Here is an 11,910-nt window from a genome sequence, read left to right as displayed (position 1 = left end):
CACTTTGAAGTGCTGGATGCTGGGACTCTTCTGCTGCTGTCAACAGGAGGACGGAGAGAGAGAGAATAAGAAGAAGGCCACATCCTCCCACACACAGAGAGAGAGAGAGGGGATTCTTTCTGTTTAGACTGGGCTGCAGACTGATGAGGTGAATCCAGTCCACTGATCATGCATGACATCATTCTTTCTTTTTTTCTCCTTAGCAATATTTTCCAAAACATATAATGTAATTCTACTCTCACTCTCACTGGAATAATCTTCCTCTTTTTCTGAGCTCTATTACCTCTTTCCGTTGCTTCAGGACATCTTTATTTTCTCATCTTAAAACAACCTGTTCATGTTTTTGTGTGTACTTATGATCCTCAGTTTATTTGTGCTACATATAAACTGAAGACAAACTGTTGCAATTGTTCTTTATGCTGATGTAATTGATTTAAGTATGGTCATTGTATCATTGATGATGAGCAAGCTGTCTGTATCTGTGTATTTGCAGTGTATGTTTGTTATGTAATGCTGTTTTGTCTGTATTTTGTGTCTTGTAAATGAGATGCTACATCTCAAGGGGCTATCCTATCCTTTCAATAAATTCTTAACATATTGTCATAATGTTCCTTTAATACATCCATAATGATGCATATTGAATCACTTATAAACCTTAAATACTCCTATAGGGAGTTATAGCGTTGCTGTGACATTTGTATATCCTAAAATTCAATATTTTCCAACAATATAATGTAATTCTACTCTTAAAATAGTGTCATAATGTTCCTTTAATACATCTATAATGTACATTGAGGCATATTGAATCACTTATAAATACTCATATAGGGAGTTATAGTTTTGCTGTGACATTTGTATATCCTAAAATTCCTATTTTTTTTTTTCAATGCACTCCTCATGCAAGTGCCACATGTGATGCCCACTAAAGGCATTGAGGGCGCTCTTGCTCTTCCATCATGTTGTTGAGCAGAGGGGGGCGCACTTTGGTGATGGAGGTGGTGGAGGAGGGGGGGGGTTCTTCTTCATGGTTTGAAAAGGAGGCAGAATAGAGCACCAGGGAGTCCAGAGGTCCGAGTCAGGGGGGCCCCTGAAAACTCAGAGAGGAGGAGGAGAGAGGAGGAGAGAGGAGGAGGTGCTGAAAGGGACTCGATACCACCTCCCACCAGAAAAAAAAAAAAAAAAAAAAAGCCTGGAAGAATCTCGCTCCGTCAGTGCGCCCTGCCTGCCTGCCAGTCGGAGGATGGGGATTTTTTTTTCCCATTCATCCACGTCCCCTTTTTTCTCCCTCCTCCTCCTCCTCCTCTTCCTCTCAAACAAGCCAGTCGGTCTGTCAATGCGCTGCGAGCATTAGGAAGAGTCAAACCAAACCAGAAGGACTGTGAAGCAGAGAGACGGAGGAGACGAGAACGAAGGAAGCGCTTCTCTTTTTCCCCCGAATCCGAATTTTTCCTCCGAATCCGAATCCGAATGTTTCCTCCGAATTCGAATGATGCGCTCCATCAGATAAACGCGTCAATTTCCAACAACCTGGGACTGATCTGATGCGCACAACTAGCCTCTTATTCTGTTTTTTATTCTCACCTCACACAAGTTTCTCGTTGGCCTTTCGCTATGACATTGTGAGAGTGGAGATGCTTTTCTAGCTGCTTTGGTTTGTTTCTCGCAGTTTTTCTTTTTTGGACTTCCTTCATCGATTTGGATCTTTTTTTTTTTTTTTTTTTATTTCAATCCGGATTTTACAAACCCGTGTTGAAACACTGTGCGTCTCACAACAGAAGAGGAGAAAGAAGAAGGATTTGCACTGATGCGCACTGACTAATAAACCCCACCGAGCATCATCAACATGTCTTTATGAGGATGGAGCTGTGGACACACAGAGTGGCATCTTTTCCTTTTTAAAAAACGCGTGTTTGTTTTTTTGGATTCCTTCTCACAGATTTGACTATTTTAGTTTCCAGTGCAGCCTGTTATGTCGGAAGGTGGATCTTCTTTGGAGAAAACAAGGTAATGGGAGAGAGATCGCACAGAGTCGGCTCAGAGAACAAGGGAACATTGTTCGGGGAAAAGACAATTAGGGCGCTCGGAAAGGCAACACAAATAGCTCCTGGGTGGTGATACATTCGAGAAAATTCGATTTGAGTGGAGTTATATTCGAGCTGAGAAGCACTGCTTTGGAAAAAAAAAGGAGGACTATAATGACAAATTAATGGGAAAGTCATGGGATTGAAATAGTCGTTTTTTTTGGAGACCCTGCAGACGCACGGATTGAACAAGTTTCTCCAGCTTTTTGCTTTTTCCCATCCAGTCTGAATTTCAATGCATTGTGGATCCATGAGGTTGTACATACATCTGGCTTTCACTTACCACTTTGACTGCCTCTACCTACAAGCCTGATCGTCCATTGTTTAGAGAATCTCTCCTCGCATTGAAAACGCACCACAAATATCTATATATATATAGTGCCCATTTTCTTTAAAAATGGGGCTACATATGCTGGGTGTCAGGGTTGAAATGGTGTGTCGAGGAAGTGGGAATGGATTGGGACTCATGCTGTTATTCTTACTGGATTTACTGGGGACGACTGCCAGCAATATGGAGCCCATCTACTGGAATTCCCTCAACGAAAGGTAAGAGCAGTTCACCTTTAACTGCATGTTTTAAGTGTGATTATGGAACTTGTGCCACATTTAATGAATGCAAGTGACTCATAATGACATAGAAAACACCATAAAGTTCAATAAGGTCACTGTTTTGTCAACTGAATGCACTTTCTAACCAAAGTAACACCATTGTTTACGCGCTTACAGCAGGGGGTCAATAGAAACAGTGTAGTTAGATAAATGTCTGCACCTTGAGCTGCTCTGGTTCACAGCTGTTCTGCATTTGTCTCACTCCTAGTTGACTATTGTGGCTGATCCAGCTGTGGTTCTGCTCATTGGTAAAGTCCCTGTGAGCTGCAGGGCAGGTAGAAGCAGGGTAATAGAGAGAGAAAGTGTGTGTGATGCTCTAATTGCTGTGTCTGGATGACCTTGGTTAAAAGTGTAAAGGCCCCACAGGCCTCCTCTCAAACACCCCACTCGGCCACACTCATTTGCATTTTTTTCCCCTGTCCTCTGGAGAAGGTGTGAGGCATTAGCTGAGGAAATGTCATTTTAAACACCTCTCGGGTCGTAGGGGCCTTAACGACCCGCACCACTTTTCTCACACCTCTGCCAATTTTCCCCACCAGTGTCTGAATAGCGCCTGGTGGCTGTGAGGAGGAGGAAGGGGGTTGGAGAATAACAAGGCGGCTTGTAGGCTATGCATGGAGGCGACTCGGGCTGTCCTCAACCAAAAGAAATCCGACTAATCGGTTTTAATCGACATATTTGAGTTTCCTCACAAAGAATCGCACAAAAAAGCTGGTGTTTATCAGAGATGTGCTCATAAGTTTATTGGAAATAAGTCATTCAGCATGAAAAAAAGCATAAAAAACAGCTAAATGACGAAAGAAATCTTAGTCGGCTAAGACCAAAACGACCGATTAGTCGTGTTTAGGACCCCTAAATTGACACACATTAGGTCACGGACCCCCGTTTGATAAGATTTTGAATCAGTGACCTCCATCTGAACATATTTTGGTTGTTAGATATGATTAAGACCAACTACAGTCTCTCAACCCAACCGCCTAAGGCATCCAAATAGAGCCGGGTGCTGACCGAGGTTTCTACCCGCTAAAGGGAAGTTGTTTTCTTGCCACTGTCGCACTAAGTCTCTCGGGATCTCTTGTTGGGACTCTAAATTATAAATAGTAAAGGCCACCAAACTGTCAGCCTCCAGGGAACTTCTATGAGTAGCTCCCAGTTCTTGAACTTGTATCTACATGACTAACATTATAATGCAAAAAAGCTACAAAAGCAAATTTACACTCACTGAGGCTTACAGTAACAGCCTACCAAACCCTTCCATCAGCTCACACCCAGGCCAGGGGCTGCTTTTTAAAGAGTCTAACAGGTTTTTAATGTGCTCCCGTAGGCTGTGGCCTGCCCAGTTTCTCCACAGATGTGACTGTGCGTGGGCCCCCGCTGTGGAGCCAGGCATGAAGCCCTTAATGAGGGCTTTTTGTCAGCAGTGGGTGGATTCACCCAACAGGGAGTAGAGTTGGACACGGGAGGGTAATTTTCAGCGAGAAAGCTAACGGCTCGGGCTTTTCGAGGCCTTGCAGGTGATTCCAACGCTATTGTCTCCTAATGGAGTCTGGTGTTAGGTGGGTGTCGGGGCTTAGCGGATGGGCCTGGCTGGCAATTAGAGGGGTGGAGGCTTTGACGCCAGACTCCGTAGTCGTCCCCACAGATTTGCTCACTCATATATTCAAAATACAAAGCCTATTGTATACTATGAAGCTTATTCATGAAGCTTACTATTCATAGTTAATCAGCTTAGTCATTCCTCCAGTTTATTTTCTTGGCTCCTTTCTACACACTTCCTTCCATGTACTTGTTTCTCTTCGGTCTCTACAGTAGACTACTTTTCAGCTGCCTCGGGGCAAAATAGGTTTTGGCCCTGGGCTGAAATATGTTAAGAGCCCAACGCTTGTCCGAATAGTGTGCATCTTCCAAGGACAGACAAAGTCCCGAGCCCACACACATGTGGTTTGTACTTCTGAAATGAGGCGCAAAGCGAGCAGAAAGCAGCAGTCTGTATCAATCAGGCGCAGGAGGAGCACATGGATGGTTCACGTCTCGTCTGTGTAGCAAATGGACTGTCACATTGTTAACCTCTAGACCTCTGCTGGATGTTCAGCTTTGAAGTTTAGACCGTCCACCTGCAGCAACCCCTTCTTTCCGCCTCCGTGAACATCCTCCAGCTCCTTCTCTTCTTCACCCTCTTGCTTCCCCTCATGACGCCTCTATTTCCACTCCTCTCCTGGCTTCCTCTCCATCCACCATCTCCGTCCTTCTCTTCTTCCCCCCCTTTTTATTTAACCTCCTGTCACTTTCCGTCTGTCTCTATCTCTACCTCGCTCCATCGCCGCCCCCCCTCCGGTGCAGTGACCAGACGTAGCAAATTGGAAACATGTGTCACATCCAGCCACTAATTATAGCGCTACAGCAGCCGCTGACGCACCCAAAGATGTGACAGAGGTGAGGAGGAAAAAGGAGGCACCCCATGGGTGAAGAGGATGCACATGCCTCAGACTCTGATTAATTCCTGGTATACGTAATAAATAAAATAGGGCAGTCAATCGATAAAAATAGTTAATCGCGATTAATCGCAAATTAATCTCACATTTTGTATCTGTTCAAAATGTACCTTAAAGGGAGATTTGTCACGTATTTAATACTCTTATCAACATGGAAGTGGGCAAATATGCTTGCTTTATGCAAATGTATGTATATATTTATTATTGAAATCAATTAACAACACAATACAATGACAAGAGGAGACTCGTGGGTACCCATAGAACCCATTTTCATTCACATATCTGGAGGTCAGAGGTCAAGAGACCCCTTTGAAAATGGCCATGCCAGTTTTTCCTCGTCAAAATTTAGCATAGCTTTGCAGCATTATTTATCCTCCTTCGTGACAAGCTAGTATGACATGGTTGGTACTGATGGATCTGGCTCAATTGGGTTTTTTTTACGTCAGTTTGCCTTGTTTACGACCAGCTCTGTGCGTTTTACACAAACCAACCAGCCGAGAGTCAGCAGAGATGCATGCCCAAAAGAAAAGCCCACATTTGTGGTAGGAAGGAGAAATACAACCTACTTTAAAACATTTATGAAAAAAATATACAGCATCAAAACCCTAGAGGCCATCAAGTGCTGCATCCACCCTCTTATTGACTGCTCCATCAGTTGAAATTACTACGGCCCAGCCCGGAGACGAAGAGAGGCAGAGGTGTGCAGGGAGGCATATAAACAGAGCCAGGTGCCAGGAGGTGAATGAGAAGCAGGAGGAGCGGTAGAGATAGTCCTAACCCTAAGTAAATCAATAGCAGTTAAGTCTCAAGTGCCAATACAGGTTCTGCTTGAGGAAGAGAGAACTGAACCAGAACGATCACCTTGGGAAGAACCCCCCCCCTACCAGACATACATTATCCTTATCTCAGCATCTCCTATTATCGGCCTTACACGGGCGCCTAATGAAAGATCGAATCTTACATTACTGCTCAGGAGTTTGGGTGCTGGGGTGGCAGGTGACCCACACACACACACACAGAGAGGTCACGCTAGTGGAGGACACACACATAGAGAATGAATGTAGGCGTTGGTTGCTCCTCTGATCACAGCATGTGGAGATTTGTAGTCTTTGGCCGTTTTGCAGAAAGGTCTGTTCTAATTCAACCCCTCCCTCCGCTCCCTGCTCCTTTCCTCTCTCTTTCCATACTTTAGTAAACGGCTGTAGATTAATGTAAACGGCTGCCGAGGGTGGGCGTCTCCTCGCTCGGCGCTCGCGGTGACTTGTAATACAACTATTCCCCCTAAGATCCACATTAAAATTTAATCCCCCCCTTTCCCGTTTCTCAATAATTCATTAATCGCCGGCTAATTGGCGCCGGATAAAAGACTAGCTAACTGGGCTAAGTGTTTCAACTACAAAAAAAAGAGAAAAGACTCTCAAAAATCACTGGAAATCGTCTTGGCGAGGGGCTCTCTGGGACTGAGCGGAATAAGTGTTAGTGGGTCAAACAAGGGTGTCGTATCAAAGGAGCAGCATTCCACACGTTTATTGATTGTTTGTATGTTTGAAAGTCCACACCCGGTTTCACCTCGTCGTAAAAATCCACCCGTAGGTTTCCTTTTTCATGAATAATGCATGCGTGCACCGAGGCTTTTCTGGGCTGTGTGGATAAGTAAGCAGGAGCCTGGTAAGCCTACACGCATCCTTAGGCTAAATGATTAGAGAATATCCACTGGGTAGTATTTTTTTAATTTATTTTTTTATTTTAAGAGCGAGGGAGTGTAAAAACAAGAGAAGGAATGTAGTAGAGAGGGAAAGAATATGAACCATTAACCGCCTGTTAAAAGCGAGCAGCTCCCTCTCTCGAACCCTTTCTCTCCCTACCTCCCTCTCCCTCGGTGAAAAAAAAAAGAGGAGTGTGTGTAAGTTTACGAGCTGAGAGCAACAGGAGCTGTGAAAAGAGGTTTCAGCTGATGTGGCAGAATGGAAAGGCCACGGGGGGAAGGAGAAGGCAGCCAATCCCGCCAGAGGCTGGAATCCTTTTCTTTCTTTCTTTCATTCTTTCATTCATTCCTTCTTTGGGCATTGCAGATGGACACACAGGTATGCAGAAAAATCCAGATCTGTTGCATGTTCTCAACAGATGCCTGCACACATAAAAGAGACTCAGGGGGCGCGACCTCCCCTCCCCATCGATGTCGGACACATGTGTAAAGAGTGTGTGGTCCTAATGCATCTCCTTTGTCGCATGTGCAAGTGAGCATTTAACACACACACATTGAGACAACAGATGTACACACACACACACGCATAGGAGAGGTGAGGGGAAATTGGCAGGCGTCACGGACTGTTGTTCCACTCGGAATTCATTCATTATTTTATCACTCGATTATAAGTTTATTTGGCAGGGGCAGTGCACATTCATCAACATCATAACAGCTATAAAGCGGGATGTTGTAAATATGCTGGGGTTGGCTAAAGAACTAATTTACTCCCCCCCCCATCCGCACACCCGCCTCCTGGTCCCCAGGGGCTTTAGAAGTGACTTTGGGATTTTGGTAATTGTTAAAAGTGCTGATGATTAGGACGGAGGAGATTAAAAGCGTGTGGCTGAGCTGAGCTAGTTCAGATGTTGCAACACATGCAGGAACAACTTTCTTCCCTGGAAAACAACATGCATGCACACATTCACAATGGTAGCGGCGGCGGTGGTAACAGTAATCCAGGCCTATAGGTCTGAAGGGGTCACATGCGTCCCAGCATCACCGGGCAGATTGCCCAGGGTGGCTGAACCCAGAGCCCCTTAGCAAAGCCAGACAGCACACACACACACATACACACACACTGGCCTCTCATTAGCTTGCTTCACAGCACACCCTGCCTAAGCAGGATCATCCAATCCTCCTGGCAGCATTTGGACTAGGCCAGGTCAATCCTCCTCCCCCGGGTGACACAGAGAAGTGGACTGGTGGGATGAGAAGCCAGAATGAAAGTGTGTGTGTGGACTTTATAGGCCAGACGGGAGTGCAATGTAGAGGCAACCTCTGTCACACCGCTCATCACCTTCTTTTACTCGTAGCTCTTCCCTTTCTTCTTCCTCTTCTCTTGCTCTCCCTCCATCCTCCCCCCTCCTTGCTCTTCCGTTTTGTTTAGGCTCAGTATCACAAGACTCCCAGATCTTCCGCTGCCCAGCACATCTCCACAGCATTGGGTTGCAGCAGCTATACTGTGGCTTCGGCATCAATCCAGATAAACAGCATAGCAGCGGGAAGGAGTTGACGCTCTTGTCATTTTGTGTGTGTGTGTGTGGATTCTGGTTCGTGACAGAGGATGTGCTGGTATGTGTGCATTTGTGCCATGAATACTAAATTGTGTGTTAGGATCTCCAACCTCTAAGCCGTTCTGATGCATGCCATGTGCAGAAAGTCTTTTTTTTGAGTGTGTGTCTGTAATTGAGTCGTAAAGCCGTGTTTTCTGGCCAAAATCCGCCATTGTAATAAGATTTTTCCAACCTGTTTCCAATAAAAAAATCTGGTCGTTTCAAGTATTTTCCACAATTAAGTTGAAAATGTCTCGATTGCAGTGCGGCAACCTGCGTTATCCTCACCTGTTTCAATATACAGGCACTCGATTTTGGAACATTCTTAAAAGGTTGATTTCCACTGGAAAACAAGATTATTATTATTTTAAGTGTTTTGGCAGATTTTTTTTCTCTTTGAAGAAAATTAGATTTCATTTTAAGACTCTTGAAATTACTTGTTTACTATGGAGACTTTTTTTGCAGTGCGTGTTAAGTCTTTCAACGTATCCTCATACAACAGTTCATATGCTATCTTACAAAAAGTTATTCCTCATTTTTCGAGCATTTTCAAACAAATGTCCAGCAACACGTGTCAATTTCTGTTTGTTTCATGCATGCAGTCTTTTCAAAATAAACTTCCGTCTCCACAGGAAACAACTGAGTTAAGTTTAGGCAACAAAACTACTTAGTTAGGTCTAGGGAACAAAACCACTTAGTTAGGTTTAGGGAACAAAACTACTTAGTTAGGTTTAGGCAACAAAACTACTTAGTTAGGTTTAGGAAACAAAACTACTTAGTTAGGTTTAGGCAACAAAACTACTTAGTTAGGTTTAGGAAACAAAACTACTTAGTTAGGTTTAGGCAACAAAACTACTTAGTTAGGTTTAGGGAACAAAACTACTTGGTTAGGTTTAGGCAACAAAACTACTTAGTTAGGTTTAGGAAACAAAACTACTTAGTTAGGTTTAGGAAACAAAACTACTTAGTTAGGTTTAGGAAACAAAACTACTTAGTTAGGTTTAGGCAACAAAACTACTTAGTTAGGTTTAGGGAACAAAACTACTTAGTTAGGTTTAGGGAACAAAACTACTTAGTTAGGTTTAGGCAACAAAACTACTTAGTTAGGTTTAGGAAACAAAACTACTTAGTTAGGTTTAGGAAACAAAACTACTTAGTTAGGTTTAGGCAACAAAACTACTTAGTTAGGTTTAGGAAAAGATCATGGTTTTGTGTAAAATAACTCCTAAAGTGGCATTAAGTTACACGACAAATAAATCAACGTTGACTTCTGGTTTCACACAGGATATGAACACCGTCTCCTGGGCGAAAGTCCTGTGTTTTTCGACCCACCCATCCACCCCGACCTCCCTACACCGCTCTGTTGCTTTTTATACTTCCTGGTTCGGGATTACGTGGATTACACACAATTTGATTTTGTGGGATACATACGAGTTACAGTGCATTACTTTTCGAAGGCTACTAACGGTGTATGAGAACAGCCTGAGTCTTTTCACACCTGCTCTCCCCTCAAGTAACATGAAGGTGGAGTCCTCTTTTGCATATCTCCACACATGCCCATGCAGAACTTGTAAAATGCAAAACAAAAGACAAATGCTTTGTCCTCCTATCCCCCCAGTCACGTCCTCGGCAGCCAGAGTTCATTCCAGTTTCAGTTGCCTCTGCGTCCCGTCACTTTCATCAGCGCTTAAACTCCATCACTCCAGTGGAAGTGAACGCGCCGCTTTGATTGGACGCCAGCCCAAAATGGTTTTGTAACTGAATGTTAAAGAGAGAGAGAGAGTGTGTGTGTCTACACAAGAGAGACAAATGAGCGGGGTTTGCCGTTGGACAGCTGTGCCTTGTCACAGCTGACGTTTTGGCAAACATCTCCGACCGATACGAGCAAGAGGGCAGAAATAGGAGAAGTGGGTGTTGTCGGGGTGAGATGAGGGGAAGATGGAGGAGGGTAGGGTCAGAGAAGGAAACTAAAAGCATGAAAGACAGCGAGGGAAGGCGAGTTATTAAGAGAGAGATGGATGGTTTGACAGCGGTACTGGCTGATGTGACGCAGCCCAGACAGGGAGAGTGACTGATGATCTATAGGTCACCACCATGACTAGCTGCTTCCTGCTCACATACAACCGAGCCGGCCCCTCATTCCTCATTACTGACACGTCCCATAATATTTATCCCTGTGAAGTCCAGCATGAAACCTGGTAAGCTTTAAAGGAATTCATTGACGTTTTTTTGGGCAGAATGAGCTCTTTGATGGACTTAGCGCGGAGCGATTTAAGACACTGGCAGCTGTTTCCGCTCTCTGTATTTACTACAGTTCATATGATGAGATGAGACGCTGCAAACACACATTTTGTGCTTCAACTTCACACAAAGCATGCAGGACTAACAGAGGCAGAAGTGATGCCAAATGCCTCGTAGCAGAACAATGTGTTGATGGACTTAATTTGCCAAAAGCGAAATCAATTCCTTTTAAAAAAGAAAGCTTTACTGTTCCACTGTATAATCGATATTTGAAGTTCATTGCACTCCAGGATGAAGTGTTGTAATTTACCACCTTTCATATACTAAAAGAAAATGTGTTGTGTTGTGTGTGTGTGTGTGTCGGGGAAGATATAGAATGCAAGACACCAAAGTATTTTTTGAGTCTTATTCAAAAGTCAACTTTCATTCCGGTCTATTGAGGCTATGTCAAATGGTGCCTCTGCCTCGTCTTTGATGGATTTCATCCTGTGCGATTGTCGGCGAGTCAAGGAGTCCTCGCTCTTTGATTCCGCACACCAAAAAACCTGACGTTCACCGGGATGCTTTTCCTTTTTATTATACTCCGTTGTAGCTGAGCACAATCTCTCAAAGACACGTCGGGAATAACAAAAACAATACACGAAATGGACCTAGAAAATGCGAGGCACACACAACCGGTAGTGCTTTTTATAAAGCGGTTACAGGTGGCGTTCTTTTCTTTAAATATCTCATTTTATATTTTTGGCATAAGAAGCTGTCATCCAGAGATTTGCAGAAACATACAGAGCCGCTAAAAGTAAGCACACATGAATCACCCTGCCTGCGAGGAGCCCGGTAACAAAGCAACCGCTCGACTACAAAACAGTACTTTTTATTTGTGCGGGGGGTGGTTAGAGGGGGTGTGGATCCTCTGGCGGTTGCACTAGATGTTTGGTCTCTTGTGTGGGAGATGAGGAGACCTGTTCCTCCAAAGCATCTTAGCTTTAAGATAATCGTTACCCGTTGACTTACAATGGGTCAGAGATGATCCTCATGCTAAGAGGCTTTGGTGAGGGAACCCTGTCCCGCTCGGCCCCTGCTGCTATAGCAACCAATCATCTTGAAACTTGGCTTACTAATAAACAAACGCATTTATTACCCCATATGAGCACAGGCCTACTTCTCCACCTCAGATCTTTTGTAATATT

At 44.1% G+C, this 11,910-nt stretch overlaps 1 protein-coding gene across 1 annotated transcript in view; it reads left to right on the top strand.

Moving 5' to 3' along the window:
- Positions 1–897: 897 nt before the first annotated feature.
- The window catches only part of efnb3b (ephrin-B3b), an 86,793-nt gene continuing 75,780 nt past the window's right edge, over positions 898–11,910 (top strand). The window contains exon 1 of the mRNA XM_074622815.1: positions 898–2,627. Within this exon, the coding sequence (XP_074478916.1) occupies positions 2,479–2,627 (149 nt within the window). The 5' untranslated portion in view covers positions 898–2,478. The remainder of the gene's footprint in view (positions 2,628–11,910) is intronic.

This window comes from Sebastes fasciatus, chromosome 22 (assembly GCF_043250625.1).
Source record: "Sebastes fasciatus isolate fSebFas1 chromosome 22, fSebFas1.pri, whole genome shotgun sequence".
In the NCBI taxonomy this organism is placed as follows: Eukaryota; Metazoa; Chordata; class Actinopteri; order Perciformes; family Sebastidae; genus Sebastes; species Sebastes fasciatus.
Note: the sequence above shows the minus strand (reverse complement) of the source record. Positions and strands in the feature narration are given on the sequence as shown.